This window comes from Nannospalax galili, unplaced genomic scaffold (genome assembly GCF_000622305.1).
Source record: "Nannospalax galili isolate Female #2095 unplaced genomic scaffold, S.galili_v1.0 scaffold115, whole genome shotgun sequence".
Taxonomy (NCBI): domain Eukaryota; kingdom Metazoa; phylum Chordata; class Mammalia; order Rodentia; family Spalacidae; genus Nannospalax; species Nannospalax galili.
Window position 1 is genome coordinate 7,569,131 of NW_008340588.1, and position 21,243 is coordinate 7,590,373.

At 38.9% G+C, this 21,243-nt stretch overlaps 2 protein-coding genes across 6 annotated transcripts in view; one reads left to right on the forward strand and one right to left on the reverse strand.

Annotated features, from left to right (window-relative positions):
• The window catches only part of Pms1 (PMS1 homolog 1, mismatch repair system component), a 90,501-nt gene extending 81,352 nt beyond the window's left edge, over positions 1–9,149 (reverse strand). Inside the window, exons 1-4 of one of the 4 annotated variants that reach the window (XM_008835626.3) lie at positions 9,035–9,136; positions 7,094–7,175; positions 5,200–5,295; positions 638–789 (exon numbers count right to left, since the gene is read on the reverse strand). In XM_008835626.3, the coding sequence (XP_008833848.1) occupies positions 638–769 (132 nt within the window). In that variant the 5' untranslated portion in view covers positions 770–789; positions 5,200–5,295; positions 7,094–7,175; positions 9,035–9,136. Of the gene's footprint in view, positions 1–637; positions 790–5,199; positions 5,296–7,093; positions 7,176–9,034 lie in introns of all 4 variants that reach the window. The other 3 variants (XM_029564754.1, XM_008835627.3, XM_029564755.1) reach the window with 3 other exon arrangements.
• Positions 9,150–9,220: 71 nt separating this feature from the next.
• Ormdl1 (ORMDL sphingolipid biosynthesis regulator 1) lies at positions 9,221–19,113 on the forward strand. 2 transcript variants are annotated; one of them, XM_008835630.3, is made up of 4 exons: positions 9,221–9,365; positions 11,003–11,183; positions 15,725–15,876; positions 17,653–19,113. In XM_008835630.3, exons 2-4 carry the CDS (start codon positions 11,010–11,012, stop codon positions 17,786–17,788), a joined length of 462 nt encoding a protein of 153 aa, XP_008833852.1. In that variant the 5' UTR covers positions 9,221–9,365; positions 11,003–11,009; the 3' UTR covers positions 17,789–19,113. The 2 variants fall into 2 exon arrangements, with proteins under 2 accessions (XP_008833852.1, XP_008833850.2); XM_008835628.2 differs by lacking the exon at positions 9,221–9,365 and adding an exon at positions 9,388–9,557.
• Positions 19,114–21,243: the final 2,130 nt, after the last annotated feature.

Consider the following 21,243-nt stretch of genomic DNA (forward strand, 5'->3'; position numbering starts at 1 on the left):
ATTTTCTTGATTGTTGAGTGATGTGGGAGGGCCCAGCCCACTGTGGGTGGTGCCACCCCTGGGCAGGTGGGCCTGTGTTGGATAAGAAAGCAGGCTGAGCAGGGGCCAGGGGAGCAAGCCAGTAAGCAGCATTCCTCCATGGCCTGTGCTCCAGCTCCTGCCTCCAGGCAAGAGCCCTGAGTTCCTACCTTGGGGTCCCTGATGTTCCTACCTTTGGCTCCCTGATGAACTGTGACCCGGGATATGTAAGCTAAATAAACCCTTTCCTCCCCAAGTTGGTATTGGTCAGAGTGTTTTGTCACAGCAATGGAGACAGCAGTGTTCTTGGAACTGCATGGCTTAAAGGCATGTGCAGTGCAAAGTATGCATGCTGCATGTTCAGAAGCTGGGGTTTAAATCATACAATAATCAAAGACAAACAAAAGAAAACACAGACATTAAACTGGTATCTTGAGTGAAAGACTCCTATAAAGCATATGTGGGGTTTGTTGTTACTTCCTTTAGTGTTACTATAATCTTGGTTTAATTAAAATTTAACATGCCTTTAGGGCAAAAGGTTCAATACCCTAGGAAAGAAAAGAAAGCAGTAATTTAACAGGAAAGTACTTTGGCTTTAAAGGTCTTTAAAGACACTTACCAGTTTAACTTCAATGCTTGTGGCGCCAGCATCCAAGGAGTTTTCAATGAGCTCTTTCACAACACTGACCACTGAAGTGATTATCTGAGAGCTGGAGAGGAGACGAACTGTTGCTGCAGACAACTGCTTCATTCTAGCTTTTAGCAGAATAGCTATAAGAGAAAATCACAGGCTGTAAAAATAAGACTTGCTAAGCATTCCTGAGTGATGGAATTGATAACAGTAACACATGATATATAGTTAACAGTTCACCTGTATGGAATCACAACATATGCTCTATTTTAAGTTTATACAGTATAAAATAACTTATTTCTTCCTAATAATCTTTTGAAGTAGGCTATCATCTCCATTTTGTAAGATTACTGAAGCACGGAAAGGAAACTGAGTTCATTCAGTTACTGGAAGGCAGGGCTAAGAATTAAATACAGGCAAGGCATACAACATGCCCTCTACTAATTTGTGATCTAGTTACCTCTCACAAATAAAAATGTCCCAAACACGTGTAAAAAAAACCACAATAAATGGACTTTCAGGTAACACTGTACACTGAAAGCTGCCTCCATGTGATTCAGTGAAGAAGAAATATCAAAATAACAAAAAGACTATTCCAAAGAGAAGAGGAGGAAGAGCTTTGGAAATTTACAAAGGTATTGATAGAACAGCTGGTTGAATGCAGAGAAAAAGATGGATGCCACACTGAAAAGTGATCCAAGCCCAACACAGCTCCAGGGACGACGAAAAATTAATTTAAAATCAACTATGTAATGAAGCTGAGGTCTTACTGGAAGCACTTGTCCATGTTGTACTGCATGATTTCATCATGCCCTTGGTTCTCAGCATACAGCACCCACACTGCACCGTGCATGTCACCACGCCACCCAATGTTATGAATGATGCTGCAAAAACTTGACACAAATTCAAGATACTGTGCATTATGAGCTGCTATTGTTATTTTTTGTTGTTGTTGGTGGTCTTTTTGAGCTGCCATTATTTTACCATACATACAAAATTTCCTGGTCTTACAGAAACATAATGTGTTCATCAGGGAAAACAATAACTTTTAATATTTTCCCACTATTATTCCTTAGCATATAAGTATCAAATTAGTATATCTTTGGATTGTATTGTGTTAGAATGTTAGATTTTAAAAACTGCTGTTTGCATTGCATTAAAAGAGAGAAACAGCCAGGCATGGTTCCACACGCCTTTAGTTCCAGCACTTGGGAGGCAGAAGCAGGTGGATCTCTGTGAGTTCGAGCCCAGCCTAGTCTATACAGTGAGTTCCAGGCCAGCTGGGGTTACAGTGAGACCCTGTCTCAAAAAACAAAAATCAAGAAAACAAAACCAGAGAGACAGAGACAGAGACAGAGACAGAGACAGAGAGAGGCAGACATGGCTTGGTGGTTAAGAGCACTAACTGCTCTTTGTAGAGGACCTGTTTTGGTTCCCAGCACCCACAGAATACCTAACAATTGTCCATGACTCCAGTTTCAGGGGATCTGGCACCCTCTTCTGGCCTCTACAGGGATTTCATGCAGTGCTACACTTGCATACATGCAGGCAAAACACTCATACACACAAATAAAAATAAACTAAAAAAATGTTTCAAGAACACATTGTCTTGAGACTATAACAGAATTTCCAACAATTTCTGAAATAGACCTCAACATAAGTCTGTCATTTCATACAAGGTGATTATAAAATCAGCATTGGTGATTATAAAATCCAAATGTCAATGACCTTTGAAAAAGCTCTGAAGATGCTCTACACATTGCATTATCAGACATTCAGTCAAGATTTAATTCTGTATGTGAAAGAAGCACATTCATCTTACTTTTACTAGTATGCAAACTTGCCTTTAATAAATGGCAAAATTACACACAGACTCACCACACCCCGCCAAAGAATTGTCTTAAATTTCTTTATAATTCATCAGTGGAAGTTTGATTTGTGTACTTATTTTATATCTCTACATGCTGAAGGTCATGTAAAAACTGAGTGAAAAGGAGCCACAAGGAAACAGCTTAAGCAGTCCTAGAGCACAAGACTTGGCAATAAATCCACACAGCTACAGGCGCCTAATTCCTGATACAGGTGTCAAAAATACAAACCAGAAAGGCTGCCTTTTCAACAAATGGTGCTTTGAAAATTACATATCAACATAAAGAAAAGTGAAATTACATTCACATCTTTCACCTGTACACAAACAAAGCCAAACTGGATCAAAGGCTTTACTGTAAGAACTGAAACTTTGGGGCTGGTGAGATGGCTTGGCAGGTAGAGAAGCTAGTGTACAGGTCTGGTAACCTGAGTTGGATCCCCAGATTCCACAAGGTGGAAGGAGAGAACCAACTTCTCAGAATTGTTCTCAGCCATCCATACATGTACACAAGGGTGAGAATGTGTGCCCACAAGCACACTTGTGCAAACACAAAATAAACTATGCATTAAAAATAAAAGTCTGAAACCGCTGGAGAAAAGCAGAAAGGCATTTCAAAATACAGGGATAGGCAAGAACTTTCCAGAAAGAATCCCAATAGCATATAAAAAAATTCCAAGAACTGACTAACAAGATTATATGAAATTGACAAAACTTTTACAAGTTTATTTTCACAGTGGAAAACAGTTAACACAGAGGCTTACAACCAATCAAAATACAGAGAACAAGTATTTGTGGAGTGCTCAGTCATAAATAGGACATTCATATTACACCCCTTACCCCCAAGGCTCAGAGAACTTAGCAGGAGAGGGGGAGGAAAGATTTTAAGAGTCATGGGCTGGGGAAGACTGCTGTGAAACAGTGCTTCTGGCATGATAGGGGTGTTACATGTATGAACTCACAACAGCTGTGATCACCTGCACAAGATTAAGCCAGTCAATACTCCAGTATGAATGGGGGGGGTGCTCACAAAAGCCCCAACCCTAGTAAAGACCTACTGCCAGTTGATGGCTTCAGGGGGAGGGAAAGCCAGTTTTCTTCACAGGTTTGATAGGGTACCCATGTTCCAGTGGATGGTCCTGCACCCATGTGCATACAGGCAGCACTAACTGGACTCTATGGGTTACTTAAAAAGACAGTAAGGAATTCTCATAAGAAAAAGGACTCTATGGGTTACTTAAAAAAAAAAAAAAAAAAAAAGGATGAAGATATGAAGTTGGGAGGGAGACATGAGGGGTTCCAGAGAACCAGAGGAGTTGGGGTGGGTGGGGGGGATGGCTACGATCAAACTACATTGTACACATGCAAGGACTTCTCAAATAATAAATAAAAATACTGTATTAAAAATAAAGAAAAGCTTCTACACAGCAAAGGACATAATCACCATAGTGGATAGCCCAGAGTAGAAAATAATCCTTGCCAATGTATCATACAGAGGATTAAGCATAATATATAAAGAACTGCATAACTTAAGAACCAAAATCCCCCAATTTATTCAATCAATAAATGCTGAACAGGCAGTTCTCAAAAGCAATACAAATGGCTAACAAATATTTCACGAAGTACTCAAAATCCTTAGCCATCACAAAAATGCAAAATAAAACTGCTTTGAGATTCCATCTCATCCCAGGCAGAATGGCTGTCATCAACAAAACAAGGGATGGGGCTGGAGAGGTGGCTCAGCACTTGCTGCTCTTCCAGAGGATCCAAGTTCGTTTCCAGAACCCTGAGCTCACAACCTCCTTAACTCCAGCTCCAGGGGATCTGGCAGTGTAGTCTGGTTATTATCATAACATTCACATAAATTAATATTGTCACAAAGGGACCTTCCATACCCTTCTAAAACTTCAGCCTAGCTTCAGGTCTCAGGAAGAACTATACTGTGTAGTATAGTAGTCACAGCCACATGGCAAGGTCTGAGAAGCTAAAATATGAATACTTTGAACCGAAATGGCTAATACATACTAGATTAAAAACTCAGCATTTAAAAAAAAAAAAAACCATAAAATTTGGAGGCTGGAGAGATGGCTCAGTGGTTAAGAGCACTCACTGGTCTTGCAGAGGACCTGGGTTTAGTTCCCAGCACCCACATGGCAGCTACCAAACGTCTCCAACTGCACCACCAGGGGATCCAACGCCCTCTTCTGGTCTCTGTGGGGACTGCATGACACAGGTACACTTACATACATGCAGACAATACACTCATATGCATAGAATAAAATAAAAATAGTTTTGTTTTGTTTGGTTTTTTTTTTTTTTTTTTTTTTTTTTTTTTTTTGTCTTTTTGAGACAGGGTCTCTCTGTAGCCCCAGCTGTCCTGGAACTCACTATGTAGACCAGGCTGGTCTTGAACTCACAGAGATCCACCTACCTCTGCCCCCTGAGTACTGGGATTAAAGGCGTGTGCCACCACGCCCAGCTAACAAAATTTGGTTAACTTTTACACTGGTTATAGGACAAATGCTAGATATAGTAGCTGAAATAAATGTAGATAATACTGACACCATACGGTTACAGTAAAGAGAAAAGGTAATGTATATAAAGGGCTTGTTACGGTGTCGGGCATGTAAATGCTAAAAGATTCCAAGTTAAGTTCAATCAGATTCCTAAATGACCAACCTACCATCTTTAACTGCTATCCCCAGAGAGGATAACTCATCAGAATTTGGGTTCAAGTCTCCTTTCTCAGTTTTAAAATCCCAGGGATCTAAGAAAAACACTGAAAAACAAAGTTTGGAGATATTCACTCAATCCCACCATAACCTTGTTCTGCAAACTTTCTTAATCTCATTATTTTTGTCTGATTCACTACAATGCCTCCCTCAAAATATTTTTTCAAAACCCTAATTTCTTCCCAATTTTTTTTTTTATTTTCCAAGTTTAGAGATCACAGCACTTAATAGCCACTGTGTCCTGTGGTTTCACAAAATGACTATCCTTCCCCAGTCTCCTTCTTTCAGCTCCAAGTCAATGTCCTCTCCTAGTCAACTCCTATGATTTGAATGTTTACATTCTCCTGAAAGAAGGAGGTGGTGCAACCCTATGGGATATGATTAGGCCAAGAGAGTGAAGCACTCATGACTTGGAGCCGTGTTCTTATAAAAGAGGTCCTAGAGCCTTCCTGATTCCTTTGCATCATGTGAGGGCAGAGTAAGGTGCCATCCATGAGCCAAAAGGCAAGCCCTCACCAGATATTGAAGATACTGAATCTGCTTGGAACTCAGACTTACCAGCTTCCAGAGCTGTGGAAAGTTTCTCTTATTTATAAGCTTCTCAGTACATGGTATTTTGTTATAACAGCTGGAACAGACAAAAGCACTGACACTCTTACCTAGCTTTGCTTATCTAGCCTCCGTAAAAGCATGTTGGCCTGGAAAGCGAAAACTAGCCAAATACTTTCCTCAACCTTATTTCTCCTTTCTTGTAAGGCCAAACTTGAGGAAATACTCTATTATCTCCTGTTACAAATTCCCTATCACCAACTCATTTCAAAAATCCTTGCAAAACTGCTTATAACTACAACCACTGCTATAGGATTCTATTCTCTTTGAGTTCACCAATGATATCTGAAGACATTAAACCCTTTTCTCAGGACCTACACTGCTTGTTTGTTTTAGTACTAAGGACTGAACCCAGGGTCTTGCATATGCTAGACAAGCACTCTCCCACTGAGCTACATCCCCAGCAAGGACTTGTACTTGTTCACTTCCCTGAAGTATGTCAGACCAATACTACCTAATTCTCAAGGATATTACCATCTGCCCGTCTTCAACTTCTTTATATTTTCTTAGCTTTCCTCACATAAATGTAAGCATTTCCCAACCCTTCTCCCCCTTTCTTAGATCTTAAAATCACATCTTTAATCTATATCCCTAAGTGATCTTGCTCTTCCCAGACAGGCACTTCTAACAATAACTGGCACTGCTACCTCAAGTAAGCACCTGTAAAACATAAAGTATCAATTGTCTTGCCTTCCACCTAACTTTACTCTCATAATAATATACTAATATTGATCACCACCATCTAAAACTTCCATCTTCCTTTGTCAGCAAACTCTTTTTGTACCCCCTCACCCCATAGCCTCTTAATGAAGTGTGACTTGCCATTCTGTACTTAACATTTCAGTACCAGCCACAACAATCCTTTCTGATCACCCAATGGAATGACCCTTCTCTCTCACAACATTCCTATGTGGCTTGTATCATTCATGTGATACTTGTCCAACTTTATCCTGAACTGCACAATCTTCCAAGTGCAAGGAATCATATAGCATCTACCTCTGTATGCCATAAAGAGCAATTACTGTACTTCAATCATGGTGAGCACTTCATGAATATTAATACAGGAAAACTAAGAATAATTTTAACAGCATTTTTCTTGTACAGTGCCTTCCCACCAAGTTATTCCTGCCTCAAACCCATTCCCTTTGCATATTTAATTCTAATTCATACCATTCCCCTAGCCCAAATGTACCTCTTAACAACTTTTTTCTGAACTCCAGGACCTTATTTACCTACCTTCTAAATATCACATTTAGATGATGTGGAGATAACATAAACTTTATTATACCTCAGAATCTTTTGTTTTCTTCCTAAAATCCTGTTTGATAGTAAAAATAATAGCAACATAAGAACTTTCAAAACATGTTATCTCTTTAATCCTCAAAATACTCCCATTCCTCTATCACAAAAGGCATTTAAAAAGCTTAATAACTTGCACAAGATTTTTTTATAGGGCAGATGTATATCCTAGCATGTTGTGACTTCAAACCCAAATCTTTGAACACTTTCAATCCAAGAACATAAAGCAAATTTGGAAACCTTGAAAACATGGTAGAATACTAATATTAGATTGTATCTCTGCATTGTGGCACCTAGTCCTGTATAACCCTCATCCTAAGTATTTCTCAATATAGTCCTTTCTTTTCAGCACTGCCTTTGATCAACCCCTTCAGGTTCTAGTCTGAATGACTTCAATATCCATCTAATTGACATTTCTATTTGAATCTCAACCAATATAAGCTGTTTCTACAATTTAAATTTCATCACATTACTACCCTACTTTAAATTTTTTAAAGATTTTTCAATTGCTAAGTGGGTTAATTATAAACTCCTTACAGCTAGATCTCTACCTACCTTTCTAATTTCATCCCATTTTCTAAATGTGGATTAAGCCAGCCATATTATACAATTTGGCTCTCTTAACTTTTATATGAGGATATGCATTTTGGGTCACATGATTTCTTTCTGGGGTGCCTTTCAGATTTAGCCCAAGTATCAGCTCTAAAAAAAAAAAAAGCCTTTTTTTCTCTGTTCCAACCCCCTTTAGCTCCCAACAGATTCTGTATTCTTTATTTTTAGTTCTAACCCACTAAAGGCTATTTATCTGTAAATGAATAAATAAGCTGCCAGTACATGGGAAGTACCTTCCTCTTAGCTCAGAATGCTTTGAAGACAGATAATTTGTTAATCACATATTCCTGGGATGTGGCATCCTAACAGATATGTATCAAATTACCTCTTCTGAACAGCAAAAGCATTCATGCCAGGCTTATAGCACAGACCATCTGTGAATGTCAAAATGGACTTTCACATTTGCTGAAGAAATGAACGCTTTTGCAAGCGTGCTGATGATCAGAAAACATCACTTAAAGGTATACCTAAAAAAAAGTACAGGGTATGGAGAGATGGCTCGGCGGTTAAGAAGACTGGCTGGTCTTGCAGAAGACCGGGGTTCGAATTCCAGCACCCACCTGGCAGCTAGCAACTGTCCATAACTCCAGTTCCAGGGTTCTGTCCTCTGCAGGCATTGCACAACACGGGTGCACTTACCTACATGCAGGCATAACACTCATACACATAAAATATTTTTAAAAAGAAGTACAGATCAGAGAACTCAAAGAATTTCTCTTCAACTTTAAAATGTTTTTCAAATTCAGCAATAAAAATCACAAAAATTGCATCGCCAAGGTAATGTAATTTCAAAGACGATTCTAAATAATCGATTAATCAACTCCTTTTCTTTCCTTCCTCAAATGAGATCAATTTTCGGTATTCACATTTCCTCAGGATGTACTACAGGTGACGGCCTTTAAAAAAGATAGACGCGGTGACACCAGCAAAAATCGTGACTAAATGTAGTTTACTTGGACTCTTGTATGCCACAGCATACAGTATTATAAACCGCTACATTCTCTACCAAGACAATTAAGATTTTTTGTAATTTAATCTACAAGAAAAACAACTTTCCAGTCTTGCACCCCCGGAATGGCTGAGTGACAGCTCCAATAACCGCTCGCCCGTGCTCAGGGCGCCTAGCCCGCCTCCGAACACGCGGCACGTGTGCGCGCCCGGAGCCGCAGGTCGGCTTCCCGCCCTTGAGAGGCGCCTCCAGCCGGAGGCCGGCGCTCCGACCTCCCCGAGGATCCTCATGGGTGCTCGTTCGCCGTACGACTCTACCTTCCAGCTCGGACGAGGAAAGGCAATTGTCACCCGCTACGGCGGGCAGCCCGCATAAGCCAAGCAGCAGGCCCTACTGGGCAAGATGTACTCCCCGCGATCGTAGTGCGCAGGCGCCCAGGGGCGGGCACACGCTAGCCCTTAACCCCGCCCCAACAGAGACGTGCGATTGGCACCATTGGCAGCCAATTGGTAGCCTGCAGTGCGGCTCCGAAGACTTCCGCTAGCTGCGCCGCGCACCAGTGGTGTTCGGAGCTTGTGGGTATACTATCGTTGCTGGTGCCGCTGGGCTGGTCCTGCGACGTGCCCGGCCGCCGGGAGCTGGCGGCAGGTAAGAGATGGACGGGCTGGGTCGTGCGGCTTCCTTGGCCCCGGCAGCTGCCCGAGGGGCGGGGTCGGCATGGGGAAGAGCGGGTCCGTCTGCATCCGCGGCGCTCACGCCTGGGCAGGCCAAGCGTCCACAGGACTTGCCTCTCCCTTCGTGGTCGTCTTGCCTCGGGCTGAGGGATGTGCAGCTGCGAAGGTAAGGGGCTGGCGGGAGTTTCCGCTGACTCGCGTCAGCTGGGGTGCTACCCACCGGGGTCCTTTGATTTGGGGGCCCAGGCGCCTGCCGGCGGCCGAAACACCTATCAGATAGCTGGAAAGTCATTGTTCGCGGCTGCTGGAGAGGCATGGCATACTTGCTGCCGAGGGAGTTCTCTGTTGGGGGTGGATCAGTTTGAGGCCTCCTTCGGGTTGTATTTCCATACTGTGGAAAATGGGAAAATTATCTTGAGTGGTGTCATGTTCTAAGTATTATACCATTTACATTTAAAAGTGCATTATAAGCAGTGACTTTTCAAGAAAACTTTACACGACACTGTGTCAGTATAACTTTCATCACCGTAATCCTTGATTGTCCACTCCTTTTTGGAGTTTGAAAGGAGCATTACACTACAAAACGCTTGCTCCGAAGGGTTATGAGAAATTCCTCTCTCCTAACTCTGTATTAAAAAGGGTTTTTTATATTTTTGAATGGGATCTGTTACAGATGTAAGATAGCTGTCTTTCCACTTTCTGAAATAATGCCTATTTCATTATTATTTTTAATCAGTTATTAGACCCAAGTAAACAGCATCTTTGTGATGATTGCTATTAACAGTTCTTCCTTTGGTGTTTAATCTTGAACATAAAAAGAGACAGCCTTAGAAAAAAAGAAAGACTAAAATTAGGGAAATTGAAGAACTATTCAGGAGAAGATTTATGGCTTTAACCTAGTTGTTACAAAACTGAATTTCTTCACCTTGTAAATCTTGCACAATATGTTTCTTCTAGGTTCACTATTCAAAAGGAGGTACACAGATAGACATTGTTGGGATACAGCTGTAGTCCCAACAGTTGGGATGCTGAGGCAGGAGGATTACTTGTGAGTTTGAGGACAGTGTGAGCCACGCAGTGAGACTGTCTCAAAAAGAAAACAAAAGAAAGAAGGTGCTTTGAATTCTGGTTGCAATGTTCCATTACATGTTAGCATCTGGCTACTCAAAGTGACTAGGTCACCTCTGCCCTTTAAAAAAATATTTCTATTGGAGATTATTGTGTCATGCCACACACATACTTTTTTCTCTTTAAGGTTATTTTTAGAATTTTAAGAGACTGACCTCAAATTCTTGGCAGTCCTTCTGCCTCAGTCTCTTGAGTGCTGGGATTACAGGTGTGTACCAACCCATTTAGTAAAACAAGTTAGAAGGCAAGCTTTAGAAAAGGAAACCATACAAATTAGTCTTATTTATCTAACCATAGAGTCATGTTAATGATTCTTCATTGCTTATGTCAACATTTATAAGTAGCCTGTTTTGGAGGATGTGCTTCATTTCAGAATGAGGAAGAAAAAAAAAAAATCATACCATTTTGCCATGTCAGAATTGTGGTATTTAGGTTTCTAGTTTATACGTATCACTGTTGATTCATTTTATTTCTTCCCTACAGAGCAAACATGAATGTTGGAGTTGCCCACAGTGAAGTGAATCCGAATACTCGTGTAATGAACAGCCGGGGTATGTGGCTGACATACGCACTGGGAGTTGGCTTGCTTCATATTGTTTTACTCAGCATTCCCTTCTTCAGTGTTCCTGTTGCTTGGACCTTAACAAACATTATACATAATCTGGTAAGAATTTCATCTTGTTCTATACATTTAAAACCCTAAGGTTCAGTGGTTGTCAGGGGGTTAAGGGAAAGAAGAACTGACAAGTTATTTAATGATAAGAGTTTCAGTTTAAAAAGATGAGAAAAGTTCTGGAGATAAATGATAGTGGTGATGGTTCCATAACAATATGAATGTATTTAATACATTATGAAGAAAATCTGCATTTTAATCGTGTTTGGAGGGAGGGGGGCATTGTTTGAGTCTTGGGAGTTGAACTCAGGGTCCTATGAGTGCTAGGCAAAAAAAGAAAAAAGAAAAGAAAGGTAGGACATAAGGTCACTTTAGTATTGTGGTAATGCCTTTTCCTATACATGTCCCATAAATGTGATCAAAGCCCTGTCTTTTTCTATTTCTCTACCAGCTTACACACTCTCATTTCCTTGTCAGGTAGATTATTCTAGTAGATCATGTATTCACATGCCTCTGTTTTCTACCCTCTTTTCAAATGTGACATTGAATTTTTTCTTTTCTTTTTTGATCTTTTTGAGACAGGGTCCCCCTGTAGCCCCAGCCTGCCTGGAACTCACTATGTAGACCAGGCTGGCCTTGAACTCACAGAGATCCGCCTGCCTCTGCCTCCCAAGTGCCAGGATTAAAAGCTTTGCACCACCATGCCTGGCTTAGAAATATTTTTAAAATGTATGTCTGCACATGGCATGTAAGTTCTTTAAAGAGTCAATCCTTTGTATTTAAGGTAAAAAAAAATCCCAAGTTCATTGGGTGGCATAAAACCAGTTAATAAAAATAGAAATCCTTTTTAAAGGCTTTTTGTTACTCTTTTTCTATTTTGAGGGGGGTGGGGGGGGACAATGACACGGTCTGAACTATGTAGCTCTGGTTGGCCTGGAACTGGCTAGATCAGACTGGCCTTTAACTCACAGAGATCTGCCTGTCTCTATTTTCCCAGGTGCTAGGATTAAAGGTATGCACTATCATGCATGGCAAAAAGTCAGTGTTAGTTCAATAGTTCAACAGATCTCTTCTGCAGCAGTCTGGAAAGTTCACTGTCAGCTGTGCTTTGGCTTCAGCCATTCTGTTCTCATACATGTTCTCATTCCTCCTGTCTGTGTGGCTGATTCCTACCTGTCTATCAAAACTACTCAGGTTTCACCTCCAGAAATCTCTACAGCTCTCTGTACTTTATTATATATTCATTGTAGTTTTGTAATTGGGAGTTTAATCTCAATTATGTATTTATTTTGGTTTTTTTAATATTTTATTTTTTTATGCGTATGTGTGTATTGCCTGTGTGTAGGTAAGTGCACCCGTGTCGTGCAATGCCCAGGGAGGTCAGAAGAGGCTGTCGGATCCCCTGGAACTGGAGTTATGGACAGTTGTTAGCCACCATGTGGGTGCTGGGATTCGAATCCCGTCTTCTGTAAGAACAGCCAGTGTTCTTAACCACTGCGCCATCTCTCCAGCTCCTTATTTTATTTTTATTTTTTTAACTGAATGTTTTTAACTTTTTTAATTTTTATTTTATGAATGAGTGTATTGCATGCATGTATGTAACTATACCCATGTTGTGCAATCCTGTGGAGATCAGAAGAAGACATTGGATCCCTTGGAACTGGAGTTATGGTCAGTTGTTAGCCACCATGTGGGTGCTGGAAATCAAACCTAGGTTCTCTACAAGAGCAGCCAGTGCTCTTAACCACTGAGCCATCTCTCCAACCCCCTTATTTTGTGTTGAAGTGGGGTCTCACTCTGTAGTCTAGGTTGGCCTTGAACTTGACAGTTACCCTGCCTGAGCTTTCTAAGTGCTAGAATTACAGGAGTGAGCTACCACATCTTGTGTCTTTATATTCTGTTTTCTCCTTGATTGACTAGAAATTGAGGCTCAGTATATGACTATGAACAAAGAGTAGGTAATTGGCACAAGGTAAAAAGCAAATTTCTCATTTATTAGCTCATCATGCTGAAAACTTAACCATAGATGTAGCAATTACTGACTGTAATTTAAGGTTTCCTTTGAAGATAGCTTACATTTAAGCCAATTAAAATTGTAAGATACATTGTGAATGCTTTTTAAATGAGGAAATAGAACTAATAACTATTTTTTTTCCAGAACCATTAGGAGAAGTCTGCAGTGATTGTTTTCACTGGGAGCTATAGTTCATTCTTTTATTTTATTATTTTTAAGGATTTATTTTTAAGTGTATGTGTTTGTGTATGTATGCACACATGTGTGCAAGTACCCATAGAGGCCAGAAGAGGGTGTCAGATCCCTGTAGCTGTAGCTGCAGACAGCTCTGAGCCACCTCTGACCATGGGTGTTGGGAACAGAACCGGGATCTTCTGCAAGAGCAGCAAGTGCTCTTAAGAGCTGAGCCATCTTTCTAGCCCTTCTACAGTTCATTCTTAAAGATTATGTTAACACATAGGTATAAAATGAGTGCGAATTCTGAGTCAGCTAAGTGATAGTACATGAGATACATACTTTCTTTTCCTAATTATTTTGGTTTATGAATCATTATCATTTCATTAATGCTTTTGTCAAAACCTAAAAGTAAGGATACTAGGAGAGAAGATAATATGGTCACAAAAGATGTATTCTTTGTGAGGGGGCAGGGGGATGGGGGTGACACTGGGGATTGATCTATGGCCTCACACATGCTGGGCAAGCATGGTATCACAGAGATACATATATACAAATCTTTGCTACTGAAAAGGATAAAGTTTGAATATCACATTCTAAACACTAGTAAGTGCCTATGACTTGAAGAAAATAGCAAAGGATTGTTCTCCTAGATTCTAACAGCTATGTGATAATAGAGAGGAGGTTCTCAACTTTTGAGGGGTTATACTCCAAAGAATTTAAGTATACACTTCCTGTTTCATTGTTCTCTTTAAAGCCTTTGTGAAAGTGGTTTCCTGGTGCTTATACTGTAAACCCTCCTTGCTAATACACTTGCTCTCTACTAGCCCTTGTTCCTGGGGTATTTAGGCTAATGGAAAAACATACATTATGCAAAAATACAACTTATTGCCATGTCAAAAAAGGTTTGAAATCTTTGCAAGCACATAAACAGGACGTTAATTATTACTAAAGAAGTTTCACTAAGGAGTTGTCATTTGAGCTGAACCGTCATGGATGAGGTAGTTGAAGTGGTGGCATCAAAGCAGCCTTAATAGAAAGAAATCATATTTTCTGAGTATTCTGGTTGTGTTTTAGGTACCAATTTGTGCTCTACTTTCTAGTTGTTTATACTTACCTTTTTGTATATTACAACCCCATAGAAGACTAAATTATTTCTCAGGCTAGAGATACATACTTGTTCTGTGTCCTCTGCACATAAACCACTCATTAAAATGTTTATTAAGTGCTATGGAACCTGAGTATTTTCCTCAATTGCATAGGTACTACTGTAGCAGTTTTATTTCTGTCCCAATTATACTTTTTCAAATATTATTTTTTTCATTTTATGTGTATGAGTGTTGCCTGCATGTATGTGAGTGCTTTTATGTCATGCAGTGCTGCGGTGGTCAGAAGAGGGCTTCGGATTCCCCTGGAACTGGAGTTAAGGATGGTTCATAGCCACCATGTGGGTGCTGGGAATGGAACCCGGGTCCTCTGCAAAAGCAGTCAGTGCTCTGAACCATTGAGCCATCTCTCCAGCCCCCAATTATACTTCTATTTCATATTTTTTTGAATTAAATTTTTTAGTCAACATACAAAATAATGGGTTTCATTATGACGTTTTCTTATGTATATATGCTTATACCTTACTCATATTCTGTCTTCCATGCCCCTCACAAATTGGTCCCATTCCTCCCCCAATAGCTTCCTTCTGCTTGCCTGTCATATGTACAACATGAAGTACGTTTTAAAATCTAGATTCCGCATGTGAGATAAAATGTATACATTTTATCCCCCTCATTAACCTTCTCTCATCCCCCTCTCATTATACCCTTCCTCTTCCCTTATAGTTACCCTTCTGCTTTCATTTCCTATGTATGTGTGTATAGATTAAAATCTAGAATCTGCATGAGAAAATATGCAGATTTTTTTCTTTCCCTTATTACCCTCTTGTTACCCCTCTTCCCACTTGTAATTTATATTCTATATTCATATCAGATAGATGCACACACAGGTGTTCATTCATTATAGGTGAATGAAACTTCACTGTGTATATATCTCACATTCTCTCTATTCACTACTCTGTTGATTGGCATCTAGGCATGTTTCATATCTTTGCTATTATGAATAATGCAGTAATAGACATGGATATGGTAAATAGTAAGCAACTTTTATTTTTGGTTAATGAAAACTGGTTACTTTTGATTGGTCTTGTACTGATCTTCACCAAATAATATTTACATACCCCAGAGAGCTTTATTTTACAGACTCTGGCTGTAGTCTTTCACTATTATATGAAAGCCTAAAACTTTGAGTCATTAATTTAAATCATATACTTTGACAGAGGTGGTCTAGAACATCATAGTCCTTATTTGGAAGGACTAATTTTGTGTTTGATTATCCTCTCTTGATTGTTTTCCAGGGGATGTATGTATTTTTGCATGCAGTGAAAGGAACACCTTTTGAAACTCCGGACCAGGGTAAAGCAAGGCTCCTAACTCATTGGGAACAGCTGGACTATGGAGTACAGTTTACATCTTCACGGAAGTTTTTCACAATTTCTCCAATAATTCTGTAAGTGGTAGAAATATTTAGGTATAAAGAAAGTTGGATAAAAGGAAAGTTCATTAATCAGATTAAATTGAATGTTAAACAGAATATTTTGTTAAAAACTTTTATCAGTAAGTTGTTAACATGAGTAGTAAGGTATAAGCAAAATTTCTAACAAGTTGATAACAAACCAGTCTAGACACTCTTGAATATACAGATCAAGTATGTTAGTATCTGTCTTCATTTTCTTATAAGTATAAATGTGTAATTATATTGCATATCAGATTATTCACCCTAAATAATGATTTAGATGATAAGAATTTTATTGGCTACCCTTCCCTATTCAGGTAGCCCAGTTCAAGCTCCTTGAGAAAAGAGTGTGGTTTAGGAAAAAGAGAGGTCAGGTCTTCTGTGTGAATATAGACCTGGGTTGAATCTTGTATCATCCTGTCTTCTTGATTTGCTTGTACATAAAATTTAACTAGGGCTAGGGATGTAGTTCAGTTGGTAGAGTGCTTTCTTAGCATGCACAAGGCCCTGGGTGTGGTCACCAGCCCCTTCAAAACCAGGCATAGTAGCTGAATCAGGAAGTTCAAGAACTTAGACACATAGCTAATTCAAGGCCAGCCTGGTTCTGGGTTATAGGGGATCCTTTCTCACCCAAACATTCTAATCTAAACACACTATTATTAGTTTTCATTAAAAGATGGAAAAATAGGTGGCTGCAGAATAAGAAGCCATATCAAGATTTATTATTTCCAACCTATCAAATTATAGATTAAACCCATACCAGCAATGGCAAGTCTCACTGGATTACTAAATGTAATTGATAATGCTGTTTGTTCAGTGATGTGGTATAAAAATAGTCTTCAAGCACGTGAAAGCAAAAAGAAAATTCACAATAAAAATTGAGAAATGTGGTTTAAGTGGAGGATTGTAGAATTTCTTAATGTAGAAGGTTCTAAAAATTATTTTATTTGTGGTTTCTAACATGTTCTTTGTGCAGGTAGCTATTCTTTTCTAACCATACTACACAAGATGTCTAGATGTCTAGATATGGTGGCTTACACTTTTAAACCGAGCTCGATGGAGGCAGAGGCAGACAGGTCTCTGATAGTTCCCAGCTAGCTAGGGCTACATAGTAAGACCCTGTCTCAAAATAACAACAAAAAGATGCCTCCTTTTATGAAACACTAATGACAAAGTTAAAGACACTTCTCTATGTCCTTTTATATGCTATGCACTTATAGCAAAACAGCTGGGATTTTACAAGTATGTCTTTCAAGTTTCCAGTTAGACTGGTTATAGACCTGCTCAGCTGTAGCATGGAAATGGTAACATCAGAAGGGTGATCGAGTCTTTCTTTCTTTCTATGATGCTGAATTGTACTAATGTACTAAAACTCTTATTTTTCAAAGCTGTGCCCTACTGGTTCTTGACCTTTTGGTGAGTCACAAAGGCCCTTGAGAATATGACAGGTGTTTAAATCCATATTTCTCTTCAGAAGTTCACTTAAACTACAAAACTTATCTGAAATTTCTTAGAGCATGTGAAACTTACTTTGAAAGCCTTCTGTTGCTAAGTAGCAATATTCTCTTAAATGCATTGAATATAATTGCAGAAATGTAAAATGTTTATCTGAAATTTTTAAAACCTGAGGTTAAGAAAAAAGTTTCATTTTATTTTATACTCAAAAATGATTTTGCTGTTAGGCATTTGTGTCTAGTGGTCTTTTTTCTAAATTTTTTTTTCAATTTTATTTTGGGATGCTATCTGTATTCTAATTTTTTATCTCTACAGATATTTTCTGGCAAGTTTCTATACGAAGTATGATCCAACTCACTTCATCTTAAACACAGCTTCTCTCCTGAGTGTACTTATTCCCAAAATGCCACAACTACATGGTGTTCGGATCTTTGGAATTAATAAGTATTGAAATGTTTTTACAACTGAACAAAACTGTTACAGCTACTGTTTCCTCTAAGGAAGGAGTAGTGAACTGCACTGTTTCTGTGATAATGTGAAATAAGGAGTATTTACATTGAAGGACCAATTAATTACCAGTTCTTCATAGGCTGTCTTGAAGTGCAGAATTCTAAACAATGCCTCTGTTTAATGTGTTTGGTATGTTTCTGAGAGAGGCTTTATAGGTAGACTGGGCAGGCCCAGCTTATAAGTTAATGGCAATACAACAAGGGTACAGTAGATAAATCCAAGGAAACGAGAGATTTGTAAGAGACTAGGACCAGTTTATAGTGAATGGGCATTATGTTAGGGAAAGAAGATTCCAATCATTCAGTCATAGTCCATTTAAACAGAATGACATGTAAACCAAAATCATCTGTCTACAAGTGTTTATTGTCATACACATTCCACTTATTTTATATGACATACAAGTCCCTTCCTACTTTATATATGTATGGACCTTTTTGGTTTTGCTGGCTTAGTATTGTATGTTGATAAATGAGGTCATTTTTCCATTTATGACATGACAGAGTTCATGAAGGTCCACCTTCATGCCTGGTCGGGGATAGAAGATAGCCAAGTGTCTTATAGTCAAGTCTCTGAGTCAACATTGTAATTTTGGAACAAAGTGGGTTTTACTGCTTTTCCAGAAACAAGGCTGCTAAACCAATTACAAGAATAATTTATTTCAAGTAGTTCAAGTATAGCATAGTTTAAAGGTAACTATTTATTTGGTTGTACAAGTTAGTAAAGTCTGACATTCTTCAGAAAAGGAAATACAAAATAGAGCCAGCTGTTGTCTGGGAGAACTGCTTCTCTAGGGGTAGAAGTAAAGTAATGGAGATAACATTGTCTTTTCTGTCTTCCTGCTCTTAATACTCAGCTCTCCCATTAATGTTTCCTTTAAATCTGTGGGTCTTAGTGTATGTAGATAACCCCAAATGATAACTATATCCACAGCAACAACTATGGTGAATTCTTGTGACTTAGGGAAGCTGTCTATAGTTGCCAGCATTAATTGCAAGAAATTACTACTACTTTGAGAAATAAATACATTTTTTTAAAGGTATATCTGATAAAGATGAAAAACTCAGTAGCAAAATTAAAGAGTTGTGGAACAACTTAAAAATCAATTTGTATCAAACTGACTTAGGGGTAGTGATCATTGTTTCATATTTCAATAGTACTGAATTTAGAAGTCAGTTGTATGATACTGCCTTTGTACGTTTGTCTTTTTCTGTGTATTTTTTAAAAACTGGTAATCTACACTTTAATAAAACATTTTCCTTGGTGTAAGATTTTTTTTAATATTTTACTCATTGTTTTTATTTCATGTATATAAATGTATTGCTTGCGTGTATATAAGTGCACCCATGCTGTGCAATGCCCACAGAGGTCAGAAGAGGATGTTAGATTCCCCTGGAACTAGAGTTAATGATAGTTGTTAGCCACCATGTGGGTGCTGGGATTGAACCTAGGTCCTCTGCAAGAACTGCCAGTGCTGAGCCATCTCTCTAGCCTGTAAGATTATTTTTAAAGCTTTCCATTTCAGTCATCAAAACAACACTTGACTCTCTTCAAATTTATTTTTAAGCAACTAAATTTGTAAAATTAAAATATTCCTTTAACTTCATTTTTAACTATTATTTTTTAAAAACTTTATGTGTATTGTCTACATGTATGTAGGTGCACCCATATCCTGCAATGCCCACAGAGGCCAGAAGAAGGCATTGGATCCCCTGGAACTAGAGTTAGGATGACTGTTAGCTGTCATATGGGTGCTGGGAATAGAGCCTGGGTCCCATGTAGGAGCAGCCAGTGCACTTAACAGTTGAGTCCTCTCTCCAGCCCCTTAACTTCATTTTTAAAAGTTACGTTTAAGAAAAAAAATAGAAAAATTTTTGCCCTATTTTCTGTGCTTTTCAATTCTTTAAAAATACTCAATTGATACATAAGCCCTGCTGTATTAAATTATTTTAGTTATACAGAGTTTGTAAACAAGAAAAACATGTTCTTTGGAGGTGCTTACAGTCTAGATTCTTCATTGAAGTGATCACTGCCATGGGGTGAGGAGGAGCGGCATCGGCATTAAACAGGTGACAGGCCTGCCTCAGAACAGTTCCATCTAAGGTAACATTTGAATGTAGACACAATAGATGAGAAGTGAGCAGTACAACAATCTGGAAAACGAGGAATGCCAGGAAGAATAGCAACAAATATTAAAGTTCTCAAACATCCATGGACATGTTTAAGGAAGAACTAGAAAGCTGCTGGGACTAGGAAAAAATAAGAGAAGACTTAGCAGGTGACATCCAAGTAGTATAAAGGTCAGATTACAAGTTTTAAGATCAAGGTAAAATGACAGAGTTACACAGATTTAAATGATTAATTGTACTTGGAGGTCACTAAAGTTGAAAATGAACTGAAAGACTAGAATGTGTGAGAACAGCTGGAAACTACCACAGCTAAGTGATAGCTCAGACTAAGGAAGCAGCAGGTCAGAAGTGGTCAGCTTCGCAGCATACTTTGAAAGTACAGCTTGTATAAGGCACTGGTGAATGCTGGATAGCAAAAGGGAATGAAGTGTTTTGGTCTGAGCCTCTAGGTGAATGGTTTTATTAAACCTAAAAATGCCAGTTCCACAAATTTATACTTTAAAAAAAAGCAAAAAAAACCTGTCAAAACACAAACACAAAACCTAACCATCTAGGTCAGGAGACATGCAACTTGTAAGTAGGCATGAGCCATTAATTTCAGCCATTAATTTATGAATGGACCACTTTTTAAGAAAGATTACATATTTTATATTTGTGTGTACATGTGATGTCTATGTGGGGGTTGGTACATGAGTACAGTATCCATGGAGACCAGAAGAAGCTGTTGGATCCCCTAGAGCTGGGGTTCTAGGCAGCTGAGAGGTACCTGCTGTGGGTGCTGGCAACCAAACTCAGATTCTCTGCAATAGCAATAAGCACTCTTAACCGCTGAACCATCTCTCCAGCCCATCAGTGGATCTTAAATGCAGTAATGTTTAGCATGGAGTACTAATGATTTTCTGTTTCCTTCATTTCAGTTTTGACTACTGTGAATTCGTCCAAGTTGACTTCTGTGTCTTTTAATGTGCCCCATTCTTTTTTGATTAGTTTTGTTTGTTTGTTTGTGTTTGATGTTCTTTGTCCACTAAACTAGATTCTAAAGAGGCATAACAATAGTTATTTAATAGTGTGTATGAATTAGCTTTATAGGGCTAAGAGTTGAAAAAGTCCTTAGAGACCTTGTAATTAAACTCCTCCATTCAGTTCTAACACACATAGAGGATGGTTTACGGCTTACTGGACAGCATAATGCATTTTGCAGTGAAATTTATAATTTGTATTGCATTGAGTCAAAAATCTAATCTTTATTCCACATAATTATTCAGCTAAA